Source organism: Ascaphus truei, chromosome 5 (genome assembly GCF_040206685.1).
Source record: "Ascaphus truei isolate aAscTru1 chromosome 5, aAscTru1.hap1, whole genome shotgun sequence".
NCBI classification, from domain to species: Eukaryota; Metazoa; Chordata; class Amphibia; order Anura; family Ascaphidae; genus Ascaphus; species Ascaphus truei.
This window is the reverse complement of record NC_134487.1, coordinates 297,057,036-297,084,658: the sequence shown is the minus strand read 5'-3', so window position 1 is coordinate 297,084,658 and position 27,623 is coordinate 297,057,036. Positions and strand designations below refer to the sequence as shown.

General features: G+C 49.8%; 1 protein-coding gene across 1 annotated transcript in view; it reads left to right on the top strand.

Moving 5' to 3' along the window:
- Positions 1–27,623, top strand: part of PPFIBP1 (PPFIB scaffold protein 1) — a 137,118-nt gene that overhangs the window by 58,073 nt on the left and 51,422 nt on the right. The window contains 6 exon segments of the mRNA XM_075602819.1: positions 6,631–6,717; positions 7,197–7,310; positions 10,157–10,288; positions 16,168–16,260; positions 16,784–16,876; positions 21,421–21,515. Coding sequence (XP_075458934.1) covers positions 6,631–6,717; positions 7,197–7,310; positions 10,157–10,288; positions 16,168–16,260; positions 16,784–16,876; positions 21,421–21,515 — 614 coding nt within the window.

Below are 27,623 nucleotides of genomic sequence, written 5' to 3'. Positions count from 1 at the left end.
TGAAAAGTCACTTTCTACAGCCAGAGCCCAAACTTTGAGCTGTACTGTATGTATGGGTGAGTGTTTTATGTCGCTTTTTTCTTCTGTTTGATGACAATGAGTCACAAACACTGAGCTAATTGATGGTTTTAGTGAATCCAAAGGCAGAATCCAGAGAATGAAGCGTGCAAAGAACTCAAACCTTTCTCTCTCTCGATCGGTACGGATCAGCCACATGCAGTCATGTCATCCACGCTTTAAGCAGGTAAATGTCTGGAGTGGGTGCTGTGTGACACAGTAAGGTTACTGTAGCACACAGAGGTCGTGAATATTCTGAGTGGGCGTGTGGGTAAGATGGTTTCCATCTATTTCTGGACCGCATTCTAGAAAGAAAAGCAAAATTCATCCACAATTGTGATTTTAATGATTGTAGATGTGTGCTGATATTGTGTGTGTGGGGGGGGTGTTTGTCACCTTTTTGTGGTCACAACGCAACAGCACTCCAGTAAATTATAAAAATAATGCAAGTTTACTTTGTACTGGGTGAGCTTGCCATAAAACATGGAGCTGCATCAGAGCGGTTCTGTACTGCCGGGAAGTGCATGTGCGCTTAACTTATTTGGATATTTTTTTTTTTAAACTATTGACGAACATAGGTGGAAAAAACCCCAATGTTCAAACGTTTATGGAAGTGCACAGTAGACGAGCATGTGGCAATACGTTTTGATTGAAAGCTTGTTTATCAGCTGGATAGGATTGTTCCAACGTATATGCAGCGGGCCCGTTATAAACTTCCCAGTAATTCCGTCTGATGAGTTTACAAACACTTTGCTAATGGAGTAAACCATTCAATCAGTTGACGTAATTGGTCGCTTTGGCCATTGTATTGCAAGAATCTAGGCTGGATGGAACCATTGAATGCGGGATTGTATTTGTTGCATTTTTCTGTATTACAATCCTTGGAATGATTTGGAAAGGGTTACCATGTAGGTCAGATAGTTTGAGGTTGATCCCTTATCTATTTCCATGGTTTCTACATCCGTCATTTCCTCTCTTTCACCAGACATGTTACTTGTTGCATCCTACGCCATTGTTACTTAATATTGGTAAAAAATGGCCCTCTACAGTAGTCCTTGGAGAGAACCACCCTATCACCACTACTCTTTAATAGGCCAAACGGCAGTACTATAGTAATACTGTATATTGCAGGTAGACTCATTGGCAAACAAGGTATTGCTTTGGGCCTGTATTGTGGCCTGTAGCTGCCTAATTTCTGCAGTGTGCGCTTCTCGGCTAAGCATATTTCATACAGGTTTGGGTATATATAAGCATCGCATTCCTGAGCGGGTGGTGGTAACATTGACAGATGTGTTTTGTAAGGTTTTCTTAAATCAAAGGGAATGAGGCTGGCGTGGCAGATGAACTGAGCCCGTGGTGGAAAGCTGGGATGATCGTCCGCTTGGCAAGGAGACTGCTTAGCTTCACTTGTGTTAAACGTGCTTCTGCCTCTGCAGAAGATGTTTATATTAGGATAGAAATCTCGGCTGGCAATGACTCCGACATTTAAGATGAATTTGCTCATGTCACTGAAAAAAAATTGGAAAAAATATGGGGCAGCCAAGAGCAACACCCACTGCTGCAAAGGGGTAAGATTAATGTTTGCAAGTCCAAATAATTCCGAAAGCGCATCTTCAAATTTTGCAATTTAAACCTTTGTAATCCTTTTGCGGTCGCTCTGTACAAGATTTCGTTTTTGTTTGCAACAAGATGCAGCTTTGCAGAACTTATGAGTAAAATAAAGAGGTCTGTTTGCACCCCTGTAATCCAGAAAGCGTAGAGCAGACGTTGGCACAACTAGTTTTAAATGAGACATGTACATGATTGAAATGCTGTTAACTGGCCTTTGTCTCGGGCAAATGTTAGCATTGAGCTTAAACTTATGTGCTGAGCATTCAAGCATTGAAAGGGTAAATGTCGTGTATTAGGTACGTTGGTTGTATATAATTGTTCAGACAAGCTTCTTTTCCATTGGAAAATACCTTAAAACAATAGGGTTGATACATTTTGGGTAGTGGTCATCAGTGCAGAATTCTAGTATACATATGTACTCTGCACTGTTGTGGGTTTTGTGTGGTTTTTCCCTTGACCACTGCAAAACTTGTTTACCTAATGTTGTGGGCTGTTAACTCCATAGACTAGAAAGAGGAGAAAAATGGGTAAAGCAACTTGGGATGCCCCTAAAACAGGGGTCCAGGGTAAAGGAAATGAAAAAATGGGTGGTAAAAGCAAGAAATCTTGGGCAAGGAGTAGCAAAATGCAAACGGGAGCCACGCACACCAAACAATTGGAAGATTCACAATGTAGCAAAAAAGGTCATTTAGTGACTAGACAGTGGATGCAGCGCTGACACTTTAGGCTGCGCTTATAGTGCCTTGCGACGCGGCGTCGCTCCGAAACAAATACATGGACTCAGTCGCAAGCGCGACGTCGCAACCAAAAATGTTGAAGCCGGGTAAATTTGATTTTTTTTTTAGAGACAGTCCCCACATGTGACTGTCTCTAAACCAATCAAATGGTGTGGCCCGCCCCTTTTAGTGACATCACTGGCCTTGTCGCAAGCGACATCGCTAAAAATCAAATTCCGACTTTCGCCGACGAGTGACGTCATCGGTCGCGTAGCCAGCACTATAAGCGCGGCCTTAGTCATTAAATTACCTTTTTTGCTACGTTGTGTATCTTCCCATTGTTTGTTGTGCCCAACTGCATAGACTATACCGGCACCATCTTTAGATGTAGTCTGGGTAATTGACTAAAACAAAAGTTGTTGTGTTTTTTTTTTTGTTTTAACAACGATGTATCACCTAAGATTTCATCTTTCTGGTGTGGAAAGCTAAAGATGGGGACTTTGTAGTCTAAAAATATGTGTATATTAACAGCTTTAAAGAACTTTCAAGTTTGTCCAATAAAAGGCATCTAAACCCTGCAAAGAATCATGTTTATAACAGTCGGTTAGCTTTGCATGTTTGGTTACACCCTACAGCACTCCTGCTAGGATCATGAAGTTTAAAGATGTTGCCTGTTTTCCATAAAGTGTGCTTATGTTTTGGGGAATTGGGATTCCTCTACTTAAGGATCCCCTTCCACCCACGAGTAATATACAGAACCTTTCTGCAAGCAGTGTCCTTGCGGGGGGTGGCAGCCACAGGGTTAAGATGAGAGGGAATCATATTTGAGATTTGCAGTCAGGTTGTCTCCAAAATAATGGGCCGCAGAAATCTTTCCACTCGTCATATGGTAGTGATGAAAAGACATTGTGTAGATCTTGGTGGGGATTTACCTTGGTGTTGTGCTTGGTTTTTCATTTATTTTATTTTTGGGGCCAAAGATGTAAATAAGACCCATCTTACTGAGAATTTAAAAAAAAACCGGAAGAGAGGGTATTAGTGTGACTGCCGTGTTTAATGCAGCACGTGTACGAGGATCAGGAATTGTGCGTGTTTTGGTCACACCCAGAAGCACTTCTGCTAGTATTACACACATGACTAGTATAGCACACATTTGGAGGATCTTGGCATCAAGTTTGACCTCTGCAGGGTTCATGTCAAACATTGATCACGCGGTTTTCTTTTACATGGTTCACATTGTTTAGCCACTTCAGTGCCCTGACCAAGGGAGGGTTATCCCCCTGCAACGTTGTGTGCCCTCTGCATGAACATGGGAAGAAATAAAGTAGGCAGCTTTGGCGAGATCTGTTCTGCTGTGCGGCGGTTCAGATCTCCAAAGTACAATGGCTTCGAGTGGCCATTGTTCAGGACGCACTTGAACTGATCGCGCCAGAGCCACGAGGTAAAAGTCGACTGTCCAAAGATTAGAGTGCATTGGTGCCAACTTTTCTTATTTCACTGCGCTAGTGTCATTGCGAGAACAGCTAAAGTGCCGGGGAGGTGACCCGTGGGTGGGCAATTTCTGGGGCGACATGATCTTTTTTTGCTGTAACTTGCTGCATTTCATTGATCTCCGAGACCTGGCTGAGGACCTGGAGAGGACTACTAGGCAGAAAGCTGGGCCATGTAGTCACACTAATAAAGATTACATGGCCATAAAGACTTGATTGGTGACACTATACAGAGTAGACATCGTGGCTCTGAAAGGGTATGTACTGTAACAAGTAATAAAAACTAGGCGTGCTCGGTAATTTCAAGTATCATTGTCACAATTCAGCCACTAAGTTTTATCATGCGTGTGTGGTAGCGTCACCTTAATCCACAGTAAATGTCTATACTTATCTTGAAGGAAACGCAGATTGACATCTGGCCTATATATTCGTGACGTTTCCGTAACTCGGGAGGTTCTCAACTCCAGTCCTCCAATACCACCCTACAGGTCAGGTTTGTAGGATATCTCTGCTTCAGCACAGGAGGCTCAATCAGAGGCTCAGTCTTCGACTGAGCCTCTGATTGAGCCACCTGTGCTGAAGCAGGGATATTCTGAAAACCCGACCTGTTTGGGGAGTTGGGTCTTGCGTACTGGATTTGAGAACCCCTGCTGGAACTGATTGGAAAACTTGTTTAGATTCTTGTACGCAGAAAAATAATGTTTTTCAAATAAAAATAACAAACGACATTTTGTTACTTTTCAGTGTCGTTTAACAGGCCCCGCAAAAATGAATTTCCACCAGTTGAAAACGGCATGTCTATTTCACATTTAAGTATGCGATGAGCGTGATTTCTAGTATCTCGTAAAAGGTTCTTTAAAACCTTTTGAAGTGGTGCTGGGCCTCGCCTGTGATAAATATTACTTTCAAATCTGACAGCCCTAATAACACCTGCAATGCCACCTGAAGGTTTATTACTGGTGTCAGGCTTCCTTCTCCGTCTCCCACTGGTGCACAGTGCAGGTTACTATGCATTAAATGTGTGCGTTCGCTGCCGACATTTCACGGACGTAGCGCACACAATCTGCTCTTGTTTAAACATAAACGCGTGCGATTAAATGAGGCTGTCGAGGGAAAACGAGGCATTTAAAGCTGAAATATTTGCCTAATGTAACACATGCCCTAGTTTCATTGCTTAATTTAAACATTGGGAAGCAATTAATGTTTCCGCTGAATCTTTTGTTTCCCAGAGATTCATGTAAACCATGTGCAGTACTTTCATATTTAGCATTTTATGTTTGCTGAAACCGAGCATGACAGTTTAGGGTCATTTGGAAAACTGTCACAGAGATAATGGTCTAAACCAGGGGTGCTAAATGCCAGTCCTCAATACCCCCCCCCAAACTGGTCAGGTTTTAACGATATCCCAGCTTCAGCACAGTTGGCTGAATTTGAGCCACTGATTGAGCCACCTGTGCTGAAGCTGGCATATCCTTAACATCTGACCTGCTTTGGGGGGGTCTTGAGGGCTGGAGTCGAGCAACCCCTGGTCTAAATGACAAAAGGTCAAAAGAAAAAAAGCTAAACGGTCATTTAATGGACTAATTTGTGTGAAGAAAATGCGGTGGTTATACAGTGAACGGAAAATAAAATAGTGGATTTTGCGAAGACGAGGTAAACAGTAAAATGGCGCCTTACGTCTGTATTGAACTGTGGGTAAAATGGGGGCCTTTTCGGCTTTTAGAGCAAAATTAACTAATGGCTGTGATAGGATTTAAGGGTTTAAATCTTGATGACTTTTCCTTCAAGAGATAATATCTGCAAAAACGATGAAAGCACTCACGGGAATTTTCCAAATAATTGGTTTATTTAGCATATGTATAAAAATAAACCTTTATTTTGAAAATTCCCATGAGGGCCGACCAGTCCTTTCTGCAGATGTCATTACTGCCTGTTACCGAGCACCGGATCTGTCCCCCCCGTCAGCGGAGAGCCTTCCAGATGTGGTGTGTGTGTGTGTGTGTGTGTGTGTGTGTGTGTGTATATATATATATATAATACTCTTATCCCTTATCTGTGTTCCTAGTTCTTTTTTTCTTTGAGCGTGTTACACTGATGATGCTAAATTTAAAACATAATTGATCATAGTTATAAAAAAAAATTTGTTTTAATGTGAAATTCTCCATGGCTACAGTATATAGAAATACAGGGCGCTCAGTGTATAGAAATACAGGGCGTACAGTATATAGAAATACAGGGCGTACAGTATATAGAAATACAGGGCGTACAGTATATAGAAATACAGGGCGCTCAGTGTATAGAAATACAGGGCGTACAGTATATAGAAATACAGGGCGCTCAGTGTATAGAAATACAGGGCGCTCAGTATATAGAAATACAGGGCGCTCAGTGTATAGAAATACAGGGCGCTCAGTATATAGAAATACAGGGCGTACAGTATTGAACTTGCTGTATTTCCTGAAGTGTGAAGACTGGTTTATCCAAGCCCTTTCCACCTCTTCCTACCCAATTTGGTTTTCTTATCCCACACCCGCCTACCCGATCTTATTTTTTTTTTAAATTGGGTTTCATATATAAGTTTAAAAGATATACAGGGCATAGATGAGGCTGTACCAATCGAGGGACGGTGAGCTTTGTGTGTCTCTGTTCTAGTAATGTACATTATGGTGTAATGTTGTTGGTTTATAAAGATGTCGTAGTTTAGCCTAACTACATATGAATTGTTTATCTCACGGTTGTCACCCCTTATCTTTCAGATAAATGGACATATCTCTGGAAGTGGAGATATATACCAGGAGAGGTTATCCCGACTGGAGAATGATAAGGAATCCCTGATCCTACAGGTATCTGTTGCTTTTCTATGTGTGGCGTTTATGCAGTATGGTCTCATGTGATCCTGGGCAACAAAACCGTGGGGATGGCAAAGTGGACCAAGGAATGGCTTACTTGGCAGTCGTCCCAATAGACCAGTGAAAATAATATTAAAGTTCTGTCCGTCTGTGTCGGTGGTGTTAATTCACTGAGACATTCATATATTTTAACAGTAGAGCAAAACTCTGTCTCTCTGTACCAAGGATTTGTGCACGTTTATTACACTTGACGGTTCTGTGCTATGCAGATTCATGGAAGAACACCCTTTAGTCAGAGCTTGGTTAAGTGGCCTACCTTTAATTATTTTACTTACATAAATGTTGTTGGTATAAGTTGACATTGTCATTGAATACAAGAGTTGGTTTCGAGTGACTCTGCAATAAGTAAAGTATGTGTGTGTTACATAACCAGCCTTCTTTACCTGTCTGTCCCTCTTTGATGCATCATCCAGGTGAGCGTGTTGACTGACCAAGTAGAAGCCCAAGGTGAGAAGATTCGGGATCTCGAGTTTTGTTTGGAAGAGCACAGAGGAAAATTGAATGCAACAGAAGAAATGCTACAGCAGGTAGGGAGAGGATACCACTCCATGACCTGCCGTGTAATGAACGGGTCCTGCCGTTTTATTTTTTCATTTTAACGTCATGTGATTTGAATTGTTTTCCGGGAGCATTGCCACTGAGCGCACACATTAATTCCCATTGACTTCATTTAGGGCTTCGCACTTTTTAGTAACTTTTGGCTTTGGAGAAGTATCCAACACCTGAAAGGTTCCATTTGATGCTTTCTGTAATAAGTGCGTTACGTGATGCATTCCCGAGCCCCAGTTGGCACAGCCCACAGCGCACACTGTTGCACAGGACCAAACTGGAGCCAAGACATTCAGCAGGAGTTTCTTTGTGAGTGTTCACAGATGGGCACTATCATAGTTTGATGAATAATCCCCCCCCTAAACTTCGTTGTCTTTACTTAAACAAATGATTAGGTATCTGATGAGGCTGGTCAGGTGAATAAAGTTGGGGGTATTAATGGGCAGATTTGCCACTCGGCTGGTTTCAGTTGTTAACATAAAAGCGCACACAGTCTTTGGTGGGATTCATGTCCTAAATTGGGTTTCTGCAAACCTCCTCGCGATCCAAACTAACAGAAACAAAAGATAACAAGTAACTTATTCCGTTTACACATTCTTTCAAGTTAGAGAGCTTTCCAATCCATTAAAACAATGTTGCTAGAGGAACAAGAAAGCAGGAGCTGTCCTATTTCAAGCGCAGGCATTTAAAGGGGCATGTAAAGGGGCAATGCAAGAGGCACGTTAAAGCAAAAAGTTTGTAATTAAAAAAAAAAAACAAAAAAAATCTATGCATCCTTTAATTACATTGAAAACGAATTTCCAAAGCTACTGATTGATTAGTTCTGCCGTGATTGATCAGCAAAATCCGACTTCTCAAAGGTTCACTAAATGGCCGCCTTTGTAGCTGTTGCATCACACTGACTGAAGGATTGATTGACATAATGTATCCATATATTACTAAGGTAACATTATCCATTGTTCCAGTTTGCAGTTTAAGCAGCTGGGAATATTGACAACAAATTATCACAAACAGGAAAGTGTTGCAAAGATCTTGCACTGCTGGGGAGGTGGGATAAACCTGCTATAGAAATCAAAGGATGCTCAATGTATTAAAACGCAGTAAAAATAGCATTAAGAGCTGAATGACAAAAAATGTAGTAATTATGTAGTACTACAGAACTGATTTATTTAAAAAAAAAACACGTGGGATATTGCTTGGATTGACCTAAACAAATGGTTGACCTCTCAACCTTGTCCTCCTGAGGCACTAGCTGCATTAAATTAAAGGTGCAAGACATCCAAAAATTCATAGGAGTCAAGTACACTAAAATAAATTCAATAGTCTCCTTAGAAATCCTATTTAAAAAATAGCAATTTCCGTAATGCAGGCGGTAAAAACTCGTAATTCTCAAGAGAAAGTAGCATCTGTTTTATAAATAACCCCCAAAGAAAACACACGCAGATATCCCTTGGCACTTATTAATAGAAGGCTACTTCACAAAACACTTTATTTTTTGAAGATTACGAGTATCACACATTGTACAATAATTGGGCTATGCATTAAACTTCTGTCTAGATGCACAGCTAAAACAATGTTTTGCTTGCATCTACACTTTGATCAGGTATCCTACAATTGTTCCAGATTTGTTATTTAAAGTAATTTACATCAACTGAGATTTGATTTTTAATATTTTTGAAATGACGGCACACACGCTCGCTCCTCCACACTCAACTCACCAACAAATCCAAACGAGATGGGTGAAACATGACTTGTGACTGAAAGTACAAATCCAGAGAGAATGTAACGCACAGCAAAAGAGAGTGGGTCCACAATATGATTACAAATAAATCTTTAATTCGTCCATATGAAAAAACAGAAGTGAAAAACCTTTCGTGCTAGGGCACGTAACATGCAGGAGGTTTTCACTTCTGTTTTTTCATATGGACGAATTAAAAATAAATCTTTTATCATATTTTGGACCCACTGTCTTTGGCTGTGCGTTAGATCCTCTCTGGATTTGTACTTGGACGTCTCAACAGTGACAGCACGCCCAAGCACGGCCATAGGACGGGTGTATTCCTGAAATGTGAGAAACAGTCTATTTTCCACTATTGTGAGCGTGGTTCAGCTAGATCCAGGGATTATCCTAATCAGGGGTTAAGTGGTGGGTTTATTCCCTTTACCCTGCCCCTTCAGGGATTATTGGTCCCCATCAAGATTGCAGACCACTGAAGAACTGTACCTATTATATTCACAAAGCCCCCGTACCAGTGCTGTGGATTTACATAGAAGATGTTTATATGGTAGATGGTAGATCCGGCACTAGAGCGCTTGTATCACTGAACATTCTCTGCACATGACTTGGGACTTAGGCCGCGTTTATAGTTACGGTGACGCGACCGCATGACGTCAACAGTTGCCGTTGTAATAGCAATTCCTGGTTATAGTGCGGGAGTCTGTACAGGGGGTGTGGCGGAGGCGTGGCCGTGAGCGGTTCGCCCTGATTGGCTGAACCGCTCACGTCCCGCTGCGATCGCTGGAGTGAAAATCCTTTGACTTCCAGAGATTGCGATCGCTTGACGTCAACCGTCGCGGCCACTATGGGCACCCGCGACGGACTGCATGTACTTGCAGTCGCCGTACCCAGTACTATAAGCACAGCCTTAGTCTAGACTCCAGATTCATATGCATCTCAACTGTCCAGTTCACTCCTTTAAATGCTGGATAGGCCAATATATCAATGTTTTCCAGGCCCCGCTGCTACTGTGGCAATTCCATTTCCATGTGTACGTTGCTTGGTCTGCAGACCAGAAGTCCATGTTTTATTGTCCTCACTTTGCAGGAACTGTTGAGTAGAACATCCCTCGAAACACAGAAGCTGGACCTGATGACCGAGATTTCTAATCTGAAGCTGAAGCTGTCGGCCGTGGAGAAGGATCACTATGAATACGAGGACAGATTTAGGGATACAGAGGTGGGTGAAACATAGGGATTCCTAGATTTTATCTTGATGACTCGCTTTATCAGTGCAGCATTTCATGTTTGCAGGAGCATTTTGTCCACTACTGGTAAACATTATGCCCTCTTTAAAACTAGAGTATCCTAATCTCATTTTAGGAAATGGTATGTAACTGTGCATACACTTATATATTTATATATTTATTACTGGCGACTGCGACGTTGCCAGCCAATATATAATACCCCTTGTGAGCACATTCACATGTATCTGACAGGTCTGCGACCCTGCCCCATTATCTCTTAGCATACAATGCTTCCACTGTAGCCAGGGATTCTGGGAAATTACATGCAATTAGCACACAATGTGTCGTCTTTTTGCCTCTTGTCCAATATGGGTCCCTATAAGCTTATGCCTGGCGTATTAAAGAGCTTTTCCAGCACAGGCGGGGTTAAAGAAGTGCTTATTCAGTAACCCTACTCACAGACAGCTGTCAGATTTGCTCTTTTGACCTTTTGGGTCTCACCAGTGTGAGGTTGGTTACCATAACACTGAGAAATTCCTCAGAGAGAGATATTCCAGCTTCAACGAGTCCCCGCTTCGACTGAGCCACCTGTGCTGAAGCTGGAATATCCTTATCCTGACCTGTTGGGGGGGGGGGGGGCGGTGGGAGGAGGGGGTTGAGGACTCGGGTTGAGCACCCCTGACATACTGTATGTTTCTCCCATGAATTTACAACTTGCTTTATTTTATTTATTTATTTTTATTGTCCACCAGGAAGGTACAGAATGATTTTATTAGGGAAGACCGCGGTGAGCTGTAAACAATGTATTTTTAGATTGTAGAGAGATGCGTGGTGGACACTGGAGGTATTTTTCCAGCCAACGTCCGTGGTCTTTGCCGTACTTTTACCTCTTGTCTTCCCTATATCTGGATCCTCTTCCAACCTCCTTGTTTTCCCTCCTTCTTTCTTCTCCTCGCATACTTCAGTCTCTGCATAATGTAATAACAGATCTAAGACAGCAAATGGAGAAAGTGGAGGTGGAACTGGCGTTGTTCCAGGAAAAAAGGTTACAGTTTGGTGATCAAGAGGTGAAAAAAAGAGCTCGTTCTGTTTGTGCATGGGAGCCGTCTTCTGATTCTGATTAGAGACGTGCAAACATGTTACCCAAGTTTCCAAACCAGGTGACATCCTGAGGGAGTCCTGTTTAGAGGACCTGTTTATAACCCCAAATAGAGTCCTTTATACTCCACGTGGAGAGATACCTGCAAATGACCAGATGTAAATATACTCAAATAACTTAAATGGCCATTTATGCCAAGTACCGTATTTTCTCGATTCTAAAGCGCCATCGATTTGTAAGATGCACCATTGATTTTAATTACAATTTTCGGGGGGGGGGGGGCGAATGTGCTCCTGCAGGGATATCTAAAAAAAAAAAAAATAACCTGAAATTAGAGGTCCTTAGGGAAGGGAATTTGGAATCAATCCTTTGCTTACAAGGGCCATCCTTGTTTTTAAAGTCTCCTGTCCCTGCACTGAACGCTTTAGCTCAAACTATCCTAGAGGAATCTAGTGCAGCTGGTGTGGTGTATGTGCTGCAGGGACAGGAAACTCTACCAACCCAGGTGGAAACAAAATAGACAAAGAGGAAAAACTATAGAAACATATCGTCAAGTACTAGCGGGTCACAAATCCATGTGATGGGGTGAAACAGATCAGTGTCATGAATTGAGATGTGCAAAACTCTCGCAAAATGATACGCGCTTTACCCCAACATTTGATCACGTGTGAAATGTTTAGCCAAGTCTCAAAGTTCTGATAAGGTGGCCCAATAAATAAGTATTCATCTAAATACTGTATCGCCAGATATTGATTAAAACATGGTGTTTGACTTTAAGGGAAGGACTGCTGAACAAAGAAGGATATGTACAGATCTAGCTACACTTACTGTCCCAGCTGCCGAGTAAAGCTATAGAAATTCCCTAGCAGCGCCCCCTAGCAGCGCCCCCTAGCAGCGCCCCCCAGCAGCGCCCCCTAGCAGCGCCCCCTAGCAGCGCCCCCCAGCAGCGCCACCTAGCAGCGCCCCCTAGCAGCGCCCCCTAGCAGCACCCCCCAGCAGCGCCCCCCAGCAGCGCCACCTAGCAGCGCCCCCTAGCAGCGCCCCCTAGCAGCCTCGTGTTTTTCAAAGACATCGATTCTATGACGCATCCCGATTTCAGACATGTTAAAATGTGAAAAAGTGCATCTAGGGCTGTGGGCATGGTCAGCGCTTAGCCGCGCTGAGGCAGCGGACTTACCCCCGGCACCCTTTATGAGGGCGGCTTTAGGGGATGCTTCCGCAGGCGTGCGGAGGCGGAGGAGACATTTCAAATTAAGTTTTGGCGCTGAGGGGAGCAGAGGGCCGGTCACGTGAGAGGTTCGCCAAATGAGGGCGAGCTAGCTCCGTGACGTCACTGGCCCGCCCCCAGACACCTCCCTGGACGGCGGGCACTCTAAGGTCAGGGGAAGCACCCACTTTCCCTCAGCCTCCGCGCAGTTGCCGTCTCTATGGACTCAGCCTAAGAATTGAGGAAATACGGTATATCAGGTTTGTTAACAGGTATCGCTCAATGTGGACGATAAGTCTCCCTCTCTCTCTCTCCCTCTCTCTCCCCCTCTCCCTCTCTCCATCTCTCCCTCCCTCTCTCTCTCTCCATCTCTCCCTCCCTCTCTCTCTCTCCATCTCTCCCTCCCTCTCTCTCTCTCCATCCCTCCCTCCCTCCCTCTATCTCTCTATCCCTCTCTCTATCCCTCCCTCCCTCTATCTCTCTATCCCTCCCTCCCTCCCTCCCTCTATCCCTCTCTCTCTCTCTCTCTATCTATCTATCTATCTATCCCTCCCTCTATCTCTCTATCCCTCCCTCTATCTCTCTATCCCTCCCTCCCTCTCTCTCTATCCCTCCCTCCCTCTCTCTCTATCCCTCCCTCCCTCTCTCTCAATCCCTCCCTCCCTCTATCTCTCTATCCCTCCCTACCTCTATCTCTCTATCCCTCCCTCTATCTCTCCCTCTATCTCTATCCCTCTATCTCTCTATCCCTCTCTCCATCTATCTCTCCCTCCCTCCCTCTCTCTTTTCTCCCTCTTCCTCTTCTTTTCTCACCCTCTCCGTGCACATCCCTACTTATGATGCGTGACTTTTCTAACCCCAGTAGAAGTTTATATAATTGCGTATTTAGTCTAAGAGTGACGATGCTTGGACATGCTTTTCCCATTAATGTTCTTGCATGCTCATGTGTCTGCAGTGCACTCTGCTTAGTGATCGGAATTTACCGCATTAATGCACCAATGTTCATGGATTCAATGCTGTGAAACCTTCTGATGCGAGAAAGTACAGTATAGCTAGAAAGATACCTGCCGGTAAATTCTATTCTTCCATATTCTTCCATATTCTGCAGAACTTAAAGGTGCAATCCCACGTAGCCGACCACAAAACAACGTTTAACCGTAATTGGGTTCCCCACCGAAAATCTAACCAGGCTAATTGCAGATATTTGGATTCTTTCATTCTTTTCTTTTTACATTTTTATTACACATTAAATTTTCTTAAGAGCTTCTGAAAGGGGAACAGTTTGTTAAACAAGTGGCTTTCCCTCCTCTTTCCCCCCCCCCCCTTTTTTTCCCCTAGCCCACTTTGTCCTCATCATGGAGCCAATAAAGAGGAGGGGAGAGGGTGCGCAAACACTTGCTGAAAGCAACTCAAATCCTAAATAAAGTGATGAAGTCCCTCACACTTGGGTTCTTAGTCATGAAGCAGCCCCAGTCGCGCCATTGGTCCAGTCGCGCCATTGGTCCAGTCGCGCCATTGGTCCAGTCGCGCCATTGGTCCAGTCGCGCCATTGGTCCAGTCGCGCCATTGGTCCAGTCGCGCCATTGGTCCAGTCGCGCCATTGGTCCAGTCGCGCCATTGGTCCAGTCGCGCCATTGGTCCAGTCGCGCCATTGGTCCAGTCGCGCCATTGGTCCAGTCGCGCCATTGGTCCAGTCGCGCCATTGGTCCAGTCGCGCCTTCAGAGATTCTTGGAGCAGAATGTTTCTCAGATGAGATTCTTTTGAAGTGAAGATAAGACGGCTTCTCTGATAAGACCCTTAGCAGCTTAGCAGCTCTGTGCTGCCTTGTAGGCCTTTTAAAAATCAAATAAAAATTAATTTGGAGAAAAGAATAAGGGTATGCTTTAAAGGGCATCGTCGCAATGGGCTGACTCCCAGACAAGCCATTATTTGGGGGGAAAAGCACCGCTAATCCATGTAACAGTATCCTTGTGTACAGTATGTCCGGATCGTTGCAATTAGTTACCGACAGGCGACATTGAGAGAGAGGGGCAGTTTGTCTTCCTTTCTCGCCCCCGCCTTTATAAATTCCCCTTTCCACGTGTTACCCGCGCTCCGCTCTCCTGGAAGCGCAGGGCTTGGGCCATGCTGGTATTGATGTATAGAAATTGGTACAATCTCCGTTTACAATGTTCCTGAAATCGCTGCAATCCTCCAATTTTGGCTAATTTTGCCCAGTTTTAGTGCTTCCATTTCATGTGATATTTTTACTATTCAGGGAATATCACTGGTGTCTAAACCGCCTGAAACACTGTACAGGCATACCCCGCATTAGCGTACGCAATGGGTCCAGAGCATGTATGTAACACAGGCATACCCCACATTAACGTACGCAATGGGTCCAGAGCATGTATGTAACACAGACATACCCCACATTAACGTACGCAATGGGTCCAGAGCATGTATGTAACACAGACATACCCCACATTAACGTACGCAATGGGTCCGGAGCACGTATGTAAAGTGAAAATGTACTTAAAGTGAAGCACTACCTTTTCCCACATATTGATGCATGTACTGTACTGCAATCGTCCTATACGTGCATAACTGATGTAAATAACGCATGTGTAACAGGCTCTATAGTCTCCCACTTGCGCACAGCTTCGGTACAGATAGGGAGCCGGGGTATGCCTTTATTAATTTCAGTACCACATTGAGCATTGTACATGTGTAGCTGTGAAGTCTTTAATAACCTTTTAATTAAAATTAAGCTTGCTTAAAGTAGCAAGTCATGCCCTATTTTTTTTTATGAATTTTTTTTTAACATCGGTTTGAAGCAGGGGGTGTCGAGCTAAACACCATTAATTTGCGCTCTGGGGACCCCTCGCTTCCCGAGAAACCTCCAAAGGGGGCGCAGGTATCTCGGCAAAGTTTAAAGCTCCTGCGTCACACGGGCCAATAGCAAGCCGAATCTGATGATGTCACAGCTTCCTATTGGACGGCAGGGCGCGAGAGCTTTGAAACTCACTACGTGAAACCTGCTAGCCGAGCGGAGCGACTACCAGCGCCCCATACTGTGGTAAGTATCTCCGGAAGCAGAGGGTTCCCTGAGCTGAAACACGGCCCAGGAGACCCCCTGCTTCCATCCTATGTTACATAATAATAATTCCCCTAAAATTAAATCTCCCTTTTCGATTTGCCTCTTCACCCCTTTTTGCTACATGTCATTGTGTAGCTAACCTGTGGCAGTATATCACATAGCAGAATTATCGGTTCAGGCTATTTATGCCATACACTATTTATCTGGCATTGAGTGCATATTTGGGGGGTGCTTTTGACCCTATCTCTTGGGGTCTTTTTTGTTGCTATAAATGTTTACCCCTTTTGCACCTGCATCTTCTAGGACCTTTCATATAGGAGTGCAGTCTGATTCATCAGTTTTTTGTTTGAACCTGTGGCATGGACAGGAACGTTGTTTTTAGTCTCTCCTAATTATGCGAGGTAGTCATTAGAATGGATGAATTCCTATGTAGATCGCATGTGCTGGTGTGTTAAGTGCGTGTCCTGGAATCTCCTTTCTGCACAGGGACTGGTCCAGGAGATGAATGAGCTCCGGCAAAGAGTGGCCGAGATGGAAAATGAAAGGTCGCAGTATGAGAAGAAGCTGAAATCTACCAAGGTAAATATCTCTCATGCTTCCCAAGGGGCGCGGTCCGTTCTGCAAACCAAAACGTGTTGCCAATTCTTGCCCCATTTTGTACTAGAATAATATCAATAATATAACAATATATTATCAATAATATAAATGGTGTCATTCCTTATTGGTATTCTCATGATTAATAGGCTATTGAACAAAATTGCTGCTTTCAATTAATTAATTAGTTTAACGCATATTCTTCTAGCTTCTGCCCACTGGATGGCATTATGAATACAGCTGCTTGGCATGTTCCACCAGGAAACAAGTCGACTAATGAATAGTTAAACCGTGCATTGACTTCCATTCACGTACATGGATGTGTTTACATGGTCCCCTGGCTTCTCACCGTACTTCCCAATATCCGGGAGCACATCCCTAACCTTCACTTTGCTCACGAGATGCCTGGGGATGGAACCTTCTCTTGTAAAACCGTTTTGAAATGCTTTTCTTGGCTTCCTTCTTTCTGTAGTTTGTTTCTTTCTCTGCTCTCTCTCTCTGTTACCAGCCTTTAATGGCCAAGCTTTCTAGCATGAAAATCAAAGTGGGTCAGATGCAATATGAAAAGCAGCGGATGGAGCAAAAATACCAGACCTTAAAGGTGCAGTAGCTTGCCATTGCCTGGGGCCTGTTTTCTGTCCGATTTTTGTTTGACCGCCTCATGGCTTGTGCATCTGCCGTGGGTTTGATTGTTTGTGTGAGCCTGTTGGCAGTGAGGTCAGGCTGCTGACAGTCTGCGTGCACCATCTCCACGCTCATCTAAACATTGGTTGTACTCTGCAAATGGTTTGAAGAATCAGAGGTCGTGCTAGACAAAGAATGGGAGGTGGGTAGTCCTATATTTTTTTGGCCCTTCTGCAGCCCATAAAAGATCATCGACATCCTTTTATTTAGTTTTGAAATCCTGAATGGATTACAGATGGGTACAATTAAGAAAACAAGCGGGTTTGATCAACAATAAAAAATAAAAGTGCATTGTGGCTTCCTTTAATTAACATGGGTCCGAAGCCATTACTTAATCTGCCTAGCACCATCGCTGTGTGGGATATTTCTGTGTCTCATTGCATGCTTGTGTTACCCTGTATCACAGTTTGCTGATTAGCCCCCTATATCTCCTAAACATGTTCGGCCATATTTACTAAATGGTGCTTTGCCATGCAACACCGTTGAGTGCTGGTAGACACTATATGGCGCATTTACTTAATTAGGCCGCAGCTTAGTAAATATGGTCTGTTATCTGTAGGATGTTTTTATATTGGCGTATTCTGTGCATGTGTTTCAGATGCCATGTTTTTTGCAAGGTTTATAACCGATTTACTATTTGATACAAAGTAAACTTCTACAATACTAAAACGTTAGACCAGTGGTTTCCAATTGTTTGGGGTTAAGGAACTCTATAATTATGTTGTGCAATTCTGAGGAACCCCGACCCTCTCTAATAGCGCGTCTGAGATCAGATGCATTGTAAGGAACCCCAACCCTCTCTAATAGCGTGTCTGAGATCAGTTGCATTGTAAGGAACCCCATCCCTCTCTAATAGTACTTCTGAGATTAGATGCATTGTAAGGAACCCTGACCCTCTCTAATAGCGCGTCTGAGATCAGTTGCATTGTAAGGAACCCCAACCCTCTCTAATAGCGCGTCTGAGATCAGATGCATTGTAAATTCTTCTGTTTGGTACAATTTTGAAATGACCTGAAAATTGCAGGAAACCCTTTAGGAATGCCCGGGGAACCCTGGTTGAAAAAAGATGGGTTAGACAATTAATAGCACAAAGCGTGAAGCAACTCTGAATTAATTTCTATTCATTTAACGATTATTTGTTTATCATACAACAATAATTTCACTTATTTAGAGCGAGTACCTGGTATAAATATACATGGAAGTTGTGACCAAGTGGGACATTATATAGCATTACAGCATTGAATATAGTAGAATAATACAGGGGCTTGAACTATTGCCCCATTGACTTGCCAAGGCTTCATAAAGTCATAAACTTGTGTATTCATCACCATAATCCTATTCCATATGAGATGCAGTAAATGCATACAGTATTCAGTTTACCTGCCAACTGTATGCAGTATATAGATACACATACACATAAACTACTGCTACTGTATTCAAAATAAAAATACAATTATTATATAACCTTTATCAAATAGTTTCTTCTGTTCTTTGTAAAATAATGCAAAATGTGCTACAGTGGGGATTACTGGGGATGGAATATCTATTGTATGTGTAACCCTCCTGCCCGGCTTCTAGGGAGATTACATTGGTATGTTATGTATGGCTACTCCCCATGGGTTACCTTGACTTAGGGGCTGGATTCAGGCGGCTGGGCGATGAGGTAGCATGGTTGTAGAATAATGGGCGCCAGGGACTTTTGTAGTATAACTGTCATTTATTCGTGTCCCCAAAAACAGGGACGCTCATACACATTTTGACTGAGACGGGGGCGAGGGTTGGGGTTCCCCAGAATTTCAAAATCGAATTCTGGGGTTCCCTAACCAAAAAAAGGTTGAAAACCACGAACTTGGTTGCTGTACATGGATGTGGGACCCGCCCCCACTTGTTTCGGACATTGCCGGTATTAATCCGATTTCACTCGGCCCACACGGGAGTCCTGGCGGGTCTTTCTTGTATGACCCGATACCTTTGGCCTGTGTTAGAACTGCCACTTCCATAGAGGCTGAGGGATATTGGTGCAGATTCGCAGTTAGAGCTGTTCCGCCAACACCCAGCTGCCCTCTTTCCTGAGACCCCCTGTGGTGTGCCGTAGTCCCTTTCCTGCATTATTAAGGACTTCATTCCTTCTTTTGGGGATCCTTACTTAATGGGCACAGTCCCTATCTACAACATAAGAAGTGGGCATGGTCTATACTACTACCTTATAAACATTACTTATCTACAGTACTCTTCCCCAAGGCTCCTCTTCTCTTGTCCTCCTGGAATCTAACCTTCTAGAACACACCCTCCTTAATTAACCATGCCTAACGTCTGGATCCCCATAGCAAGCCAGGGTGGGGCCAAGCATATGACAGCCCTGTTAGTAAGCCTTTAGGAGGGGGGTTACATATGGCGTTTTGCATGGGTGGCCAACTCCAGTCCTCAAGGGACACCAACAGGACAGGTATTTGGGATACCCCTGCTTCAGCACAGGTGGCTCAGTCAGAATGACTGAGACACTTGTGCTTAGGCAGGGACTGGAGTTGGCCACTGCTGGTTTATAGGAAGAAACAAACTAGTATTAAGAAGAGTGCCAAGATCTCGTGCCTTTTGGGGGAGATACTTGCTGCTCGAACGATTGAGGGATGGTTTGAATAAGGCGTACTCCAATAATATTCTTTAACGCATTCACAGCCAAACGAGACGCCAATTAGTTGCAAAGGGAATAATGAAAGATGACGGGTCCATTAACAGTGGGTTAGGTAAAGTGTATAAATATATAGCAAAACCGGAATGCCACTGTTTGCAGACAGACCCCATATCATAAGTTGTCTGTGCAGAAATATCAATCTCTGCGCATAGTCTCTTAATTTTACATGCAGATGGAGGAGAGATAACGGAGAACATGGCGGCACTCAATGCGAAAAACTCACGGTTCGATGTTCCTCACAAGGATAACGCTCGCAAAATGGAAGTCTTTAAAAAGAAGGTGCTGCGTTTTTATTTCTTTCAAGGAAACATGCAGGTGATGGGTTTTTGGCCACTCGTCTACCTGACGAAGGGGCAGAATGGCCAAAAACCCATCACCTGCATGTAACCCCTGGTGAGAGGTATGCAACACGCACACACTGCCCCCTGTCTGATTCCTCTCCAGTGTGCACTGAACATGTGACTCATGATGGACATAGCAGCAGCCAATAACAAAGGCTGTGAGAGAGGCGGGACTAAGGATAGAGGGGACTTTTTAAACGGGCTGAAACAGCACATGGGGTGAGATCTGCACGAGCCTGGGAAATCACCGGACTGACTGCGAGTGACCCAGGCCCAGTCTACTTTCCGCCGGTGTTAGGGAGAGCAGATAACCTTGCAGGGAGGCCCAGCGGATCATCTCGGTGAGAGCAGCACAGAGGAATGTACACCAGCAGAGGGGATCCTCAATGGGGTATAATAAAGTGGTACCGAAGTATTTGCAAAGTACAGGCCTGCTACATTAATACTCAGTTAAGAGCTCCAACGGTATGCTGGCACCATCACACAGACCTTGATACCGAGGATTGGGCGGCCTCAGCAACAGACACAGACCATGCCGGGTATATCAGCTAGTATATTATAAATACGGTTATACTATAATAATCCCTTACTGTAGTCTGTCTCCTGTTTGACTTTAAAGCCACGTGTGGAACATCACATAGCAAAGGAGAACTCGTGGGGGGGAGGGGGAGTGTGTTTTAAAGACAACCATTTTGCAAGTGTTGTCCTTGTAAGGGAGAGCAGCGAAGCAGCGAGTGTTTCGCATGGCGTGCCGCTGCCCTCTCCGTTTTCTGCGCTTTCTGCGCGGGGCAGGCACCTCCTAGTGGCCTTATATCTGTTCCTAGCTAGCAGGCTCGTTGAAGTCGTGGTAACTTTTCAGTGCAGTCTGCCTGGATACGACCAGGTATCAATCTCATGGCAAACTAGGCCGGGCCGCCATCTTGCTGAGGATGTAAACGCAGCGCAGCGTTCCGGCGCCCAGCGCAGCCTTTCTTCATTCCCAGCATCTCATCGTATTAATATCACAGGACCCTGAAGAGCATTTAGTTATAATTTGTGTCTCTGTTTGCATCAATGTAGCTGTAGTTTGTGCTGCAGACATAACGCGTTTGTCTATAAGTTATGTAGCTCTGGAATTTGCGCTAATTGCTCTGTTTTTAACACCTGTTGTTTATGGGTCGAGCATAATAAAAGGTGTAGGGACGCACAAATAGAATAACCCCACTTTAACAGGTCCGGGAACGTGTGTGTAACACATTTTTTTCTGATTTACATTGGAGGGACCATTATCATGTATTAGAGATTTAAATAGCATGCACCGTTTATACTCCAAACATTGCACGCTTAAAATGATTGTCGGCATCCGACTCCACCCCTATAAATATAAAATGTCACCGACTTGTAATGCTTCCCATCCAGCCGTGTAATCTGCGTTCAATCCATGTGCAGGATGACCTGACATTGTTAAAGGAGGAGTTGGATTGGAAGGAAGTGGACATAAAGAAGCTGCAAGAAAAGATGGATTCCCCCATGGGGGACTGAAAGTGGAGAAATGAACGAGCGAGGTAAGAAAATTACTGATGAGTAGGTTCCTGCGTGTTTTTGTGTGACTTTCAGCACCACAGGGGCTCTCCTCATTTCCTCCCCCCTCCTTCCTGTCCCCCCTCCCCCCTCTCCCCCTTCCCCCTCTCCATCCTCTCCCCCCCCTCTCCGTCTTCTCTCCCGCTCCCCTCCTCTCACCCCCTCTTCCTCCTCTCCCCCCCGCTCCCTCCTCTCCCCCCCGCACCCTCCTCTCCCCCCGCACCCTCCTCTCCCCCCGCACCCTTCTCTCCCCCCGCACCCTTCTCTCCCCCCGCACCCTCCTCTTCCCCCGCACCCTCCTCTTCCCCCGCACCCTCCTCTTCCCCCGCACCCTCCTCTTCCCCCCGCCCCCCGCACCCTCCTCTTCCCCCCGCCCCCCGCACCCTCCTCCGCCCCCCGCACCCTCCTCTTCCCCCCGCCCCCCGCACCCTCCTCTTCACCCCGCCCCCGCACCCTCCTCTTCCCCCCCGCCCCCCGCACCCTCCTCTTCCCCCCGCCCCCCGCACCCTCCTCTTCCCCCCCGCACCCTCCTCTTCCCGCCCCCCGCACCCTCCTCTTCCCCCCCCGCACCCTCCTCTTCCCCCCCCCGCACCCTCCTCTTCCCCCCCCCCGCACCCTCCTCTTCCCCCCCCCGCACCCTCCTCTTCCCCCCCCCCGCACCCTCCTCTTCCCCCCCCGCACCCTCCTCTCCCCCCCCCGCACCCTCCTCTTCCCCCCCCCCGCACCCTCCTCTTCCCCCCCCCCCGCACCCTCCTCTTCCCCCCCCCCCGCACCCTCCTCTTCCCCCCCCCCGCACCCTCCTCTTCCCCCCCCCCCGCACCCTCCTCTTCCCCCCCCCCGCACCCTCCTCTTCCCCCCCCCCGCACCTCCTCTTCCCCCCCCCCCCGCACCCTCCTCTTCCCCCCCCCCGCACCCTCCTCTTCCCCCTCCGCACCCTCCTCTTCCCCCCCCCCCGCACCCTCCTCTCTCCCCCCCCCGCACCCTCCTCTTCCCCCCCCCGCACCCTCCTCTTCCCCCCCCCGCACCTCCTCTTCCCCCCCCCCGCACCCTCCTCTTCCCCCCCCCCGCACCCTCCTCTTCCCCCCCCCGCACCCTCCTCTTCCCCCCCCCCCGCACCCTCCTCTTCCCCCCCCCCCGCACCCTCCTCTTCCCCCCCCCGCACCCTCCTCTTCCCCCCCCGCACCCTCCTCTTCCCCCCCCCGCATCCTCCTCTTCCCCCCCCCGCACCCTCCTCTTCCCCCCCGCACCCTCCTCTTTCCCCCCCCCGCACCTCCTCTTCCCCCCCCCCCCCGCACCCTCCTCTTCCCCCCCCCCGCACCCTCCTCTTCCCCCCCCCGCACCCTCCTCTTCCCCCCCCCCCGCACCCTCCTCTTCCCCACCCCGCACCCTCCTCTTCCCCCCCCCGCACCCTCTCTCTCCCCCCGCACCCTCCTCTCCCCCCGCACCCTTCTCTCCCCCCGCACCCCTCTCTTCCCCCGCACCCTCCTCTTCCCGCACCCTCCTCTTCCCCCCCCCCGCACCCTCCTCTCCCCACCCCCGCACCCTCCTCTTCCCCCCCCCCCGCACCCTCCTCTTCCCCCCCCCCGCACCCTCCTCTTCCCCACCCCCGCACCCTCCTCTTCCCCCCCCCCGCACCCTCCTCTTCCCCCCCCCGCACCCTCCTCTTCCCCCCCGCACCCTCCTCTTCCCCCCCCCCGCCCCTCCTCTCCCCCGCACCTCTCCCCCCGCTCCCTCCTCTCCCCCCGCTCCCTCCTCTCCCCCCGCTCCCTCCTCTCCCCCCCTCCCTCCTCTCCCCCCCCTCCCACCTCTCCCCCCCCTCCCACCTCTCCCCCCCTCCCTCCTCTCCCCCCCCTCCCTCCTCTCCCCCCCCTCCTCCTCTCCCCCCCTCCCTCCTCTCCCCCCCCTCCTCCTCTCCCCCCCTCCCTCCTCTCCCCCCCTCCCTCCTCTCCCCCCCTCCCTCCTCTCCCCCCTCTCCCTCCCCTCCCCCCCTCCCTCCTCTCCCCCCCTCCCTCCTCTCCCCCCCTCCCTCCTCTCCCCCCCCCTCCCTCCTCTTCCCCCCCTCCCTCCTCTTCCCCCTCCCTCCTCTCCCCCCCCCTCCCTCCTCTCCCTCCTCTCCCCCCCTCCCTCCTCTCCCCCCCCTCCCTCCTCTCCCTCCTCTCCCCCCTCTCCCCCCTCTCCCTCCTCTCCCCCCTCTCCCTCCTCTCCCCTCCTCTCCCCCCTCTTCCTCTCCCCTCATCTTCCTCCCGCCCTCCCCCTTCTCCCCTCTTCCTCCTGCCGCCCTCCCCCTCCCCCCCTCCCTCTCCCCCCCTCCCTCTCCCCTCCCCCCCCCTCCCCCCCTCCCCCATCCCCCTCCCCCCCTCCCCCATCCCCCTCCCCCCCTCCCCCATCCCCCTCCCCCCCCCTCCCCCATCCCCCTCCCCCCTCCCCCCTCCCTCTTCCTCCTCCCGCCCTCCCCTTCTCCCCTCTTCCTCCTCCCGCCCTCCCCCTTCTCCCCTCCCCCCCCTCCCCCTCTCCCCTCCCCCCCTCCCCCTCTCCCCCTTCTCCCCTCCCGCCCTCCCCCTTCTCCCCTCTTCCTCCTCCCGCCCTCCCCCTTCTCCCCTCTTCCTCCTCCCGCCCTCCCCCTTCTCCCCTCTTCCTCCTCCCGCCCTCCCCCTTCTCCCCTCTTCCTCCTCCCGCCCTCCCCTCTTCCCTGCCCTCTTCCCGCCCTCCCCTCTTCCCGCCCTCTCCGCCCTCCCCGCCCTCCCCTCCCTCCCCTCTTCCCGCCCTCCCCTCTTCCCGCCCTCCCCTCTTCCCGCCCTCCCCTCTTCCCGCCCTCCCCGCCCTCCCCTCTTCCCGCCCTCCCCTCTTCCCGCCCTCCCCGCCCTCCCCTCTTCCCGCCCTCCCCTCTTCCCGCCCTCCCCGCCCTCCCCTCTTCCCGCCCTCCCCGCCCTCCCCTCTTCCCCGCCCTCCCCTCTTCCCGCCCTCCCCCTCTTCCCGCCCTCTCCTCTTCCCGCCCTCATCCTCTTCCCGCCCTCTTCCTCTTCCCGCCCTCTCCTCTTCCCGCCCCTCCCTCTTCCCGCCCTCCCCTCTTCCCGCCCTCCCCGCCCTCCCCTCTTCCCGCCCTCCCCTCTTCCCCGCCCTCCACCCTCCCCTCTTCCCGCCCTCCCCTCTTCCCGCCCTCCCCTCTTCCCGCCTTCCCGCCCTCCCTCTTTTTACTACCTTATTCCCGCCACCCTCCCCACTTCCCGCCCTCCCCCTCTTCCCGCCCTCCCCTCTTCCCGCCTCCCTCCCCCTCCCCTCTCCCGCCCTCCCCTCTTCCCGCCCTCCCCTCTTCCCGCCCTCTCCTCTTCCCGCCCTCCCCTCTCCCCGCCCTCCCCTCTTCCCGCCCTCCCTCTTCCCGCCCTCCCCTCTTCCCGCCCTCCCCTCTTCCCGCCCTCCCCTCTTCCCGCCCTCCCCCGCCCTCCCCTCTTCCCGCCCTCTCCCTCTTCCCGCCCTCCCCTCTTCCCGCCCTCCCCTCTTCCCGCCCTCCCCCCTTCCCGCCCTCCCTCTTCCCGCCCTCCCCTCTTCCCGCCCTCTCCTCTTCCCCGCCCTCCGCTCTCCCCGCCCTCCCCTCTTCCCGCCCTCCCCTCTTCCCGCCCTGCCCGCCCTCCCCTCTTCCCGCCCTCCCCGCCCTCCCCTCTGCCCTCCCCTCTTCCCGCCCTCCCCCTCTACCCGCCCTCCCCTCTTCCCGCCCTCCCCTCTTCCCGCCCTCCCCTCTTCCCCGCCCTCCCCTCTTCCCGCCCTCCCCTCTTCCGCCCTCCCTCTTCCCGCCCTCCCCGCCCTCCCCTCTCTTCCGCCCTCCCCTCTTCCCGCCCTCCCCTCTTCCCGCCCTCCCCGCCCTCCCCGCTCCCCCGCCCTCCCCGCCCTCCCCGCTTCCCGCCCTCCCCGCCCTCCCCTCTTCCTCCCCGCCCTCCCCTCTTCCTCCCGCCCTCCCCTCTTCCTCCCCGCCCTCCCCTCTTCCTCCCCGCCCTCCCCTCTTCCTCCTCCCGCCCTCCCCCTTCTCCCCTCTTCCTCCTCCCGCCCACCCCCTTCTCCCCTCTTCCTCCTCCCGCCCTCCCCCTTCTCCCCTCTTCCTCCTCCCGCCTTCTCCCGCCCTCCCCCTTCTCCCCTCTTCCTCCTCCGCCCTCCCCCCTCTCCCCTCTTCCTCCTCCCGCCCTCCCCCCCTCTCCCCTCTTCCCTCCTCCCGCCCTCCCCCCCTCTCCCCCTCTCCCCTTCCTCCCCCTCTCCCCTCTCCCCTTCCTCCCCCCTCTCCCCTCTCCCCTTCCTCCCCCCTCTCCCCTCCCCCCTCTCCCCTCTCCCCTTCCTCCCCCCTCTCCCCTCTCCCCTTCCTCCCCCCTCTCCCCTTCCTCCCCCCCCTCTCCCTTCCTCCCCCTCTCCCCTTCCTCCCCCCTCTCCCTCTCCCCTTCCTCCCCCTCTCCCCTCTCCCCTTCCTCCCCCCTCTCCCCTCCCCCCTCTCCCCTTCCTCCCCCCTCTCCCCTCTCCCCCCCCTCTCCCTCTCCCCTTCCTCCCCCCTCTCCCTCTCCCCTTCCTCCCCCTCTCCCCTTCCTCCCCCTCCCCCTCTCCCCTTCCTCCCCCCTCTCCCCTCTCCCCTTCCTCCCCCCTCTCCCCTCTCCCCTTCCTCCCCCCTCTCCCCTCTCCCCCCTCTCCCCTCTCCCCTTCCTCCCCCCTCTCCCCTCTCCCCTTCCTCCCCCCTCTCCCCTTCCTCTCCCCTTCCTCCCCCCTCTCCCCTCCCCCCTTCCTCCCCCCTCTCCCCTCCCCCCTTCCTCCCCCCTCTCCCCTCCCCCCTCCTCCCCTCCCCCCCTCTCCCCTCTCCCCTTCCTCCCCCCTCTCCCCTCTCCCCTTCTCTCCCTCCTCCTCCTCCTCCTTCTCTCCCTCCTCCTCCTCCTTCTTTCCTCCTCCTCCTTCTTTCCCTCCTCCTCCTCCTTCTTTCCCTCCTCCTCCTCCTTCTTTCCCTCCTTCTTTCCCTCCTCTTCCCTCCTCCTCTGCTAAGCTGTCTGTCACAGTCTCCTTTGGCAGCAAAGCGGTAATATATTTGCTACAATCTCGACTCTTTCGCTGCCAGAGGGCCAGTGCATTGCAGGCCTCACTGACCCTGAAACGGTTAATGATTTCAGACCTGTGTGTGCAGGATGTTGATGCTTTGGGAATTTTCAGGTGTTGAACCGTACAGTGGTTTTGTCGCAATTGAATGTTCCGAAACCAACTTTTCAATCTGGACCGAGCTTTAAACTGGCATTTTAGTAAATCATCGCCCTGCCCCTCATCGGTAGGAAACTGGGGGAGGTTGGGGCGGGGGGGGGGGGGGTTGTTATGCCTGGTTCTGTTTTTATGCACCGCGATGCTGTGACTGCTTATTGGCGCGCATGAAGCGGGACCTTTAAACAGTCTTCTTGTTCACCATGGAAACCACAACTTTTTAATTGTTGAAAAATGGTAAAATAACTGGATGTTTTTCCTACGGTTTTAGTGGTTGTTAATTTCACACACATGTAATAGTTACGGGAGAGCACAATAACCTCTGAGGCATGCCATAGAGTTTGCACATAGCACAAGAAAAATATTACTATGTAACCAGGCAAATCCCCCTCTGCCAGGATAGCATGGGACCAGCGTCCCACGTTTGAGCATGGAGAGGTGATCCCACAATAAGCTGTTACTGATCGGCTCTCAGACACTTTCTTGTGGTGGTGTTGGCGCTGTGTAACGCGCTGTGTAACGCGCTGTGTAACGCGCGTCTCTATACTCTAAGCCAAATGGGTTTCAGGTGGCTGCTTTATCTTCTGGCATAATCATCTTCAGGGGACATGTGCAGGAGCTATAGCTTTGATTTCAATGGTTCTTGCTGCAGTAAAGTGCCCTTAGGTACTTAGTATTGGGCGCGGGTACTATGGGGCGCGGGTACTATGGGGCGTGGGTACTATTGGGCGCGGGTACTGTTGGGCGCGGGTACTGTTGGGCGCGGGTACTGTTGGGCGCGGGTACTGTTGGGCGCGGGTACTGTTGGGCGCGGGTACTGTTGGGCGCGGGTACTGTTGGGCGCGGGTACTGTTGGG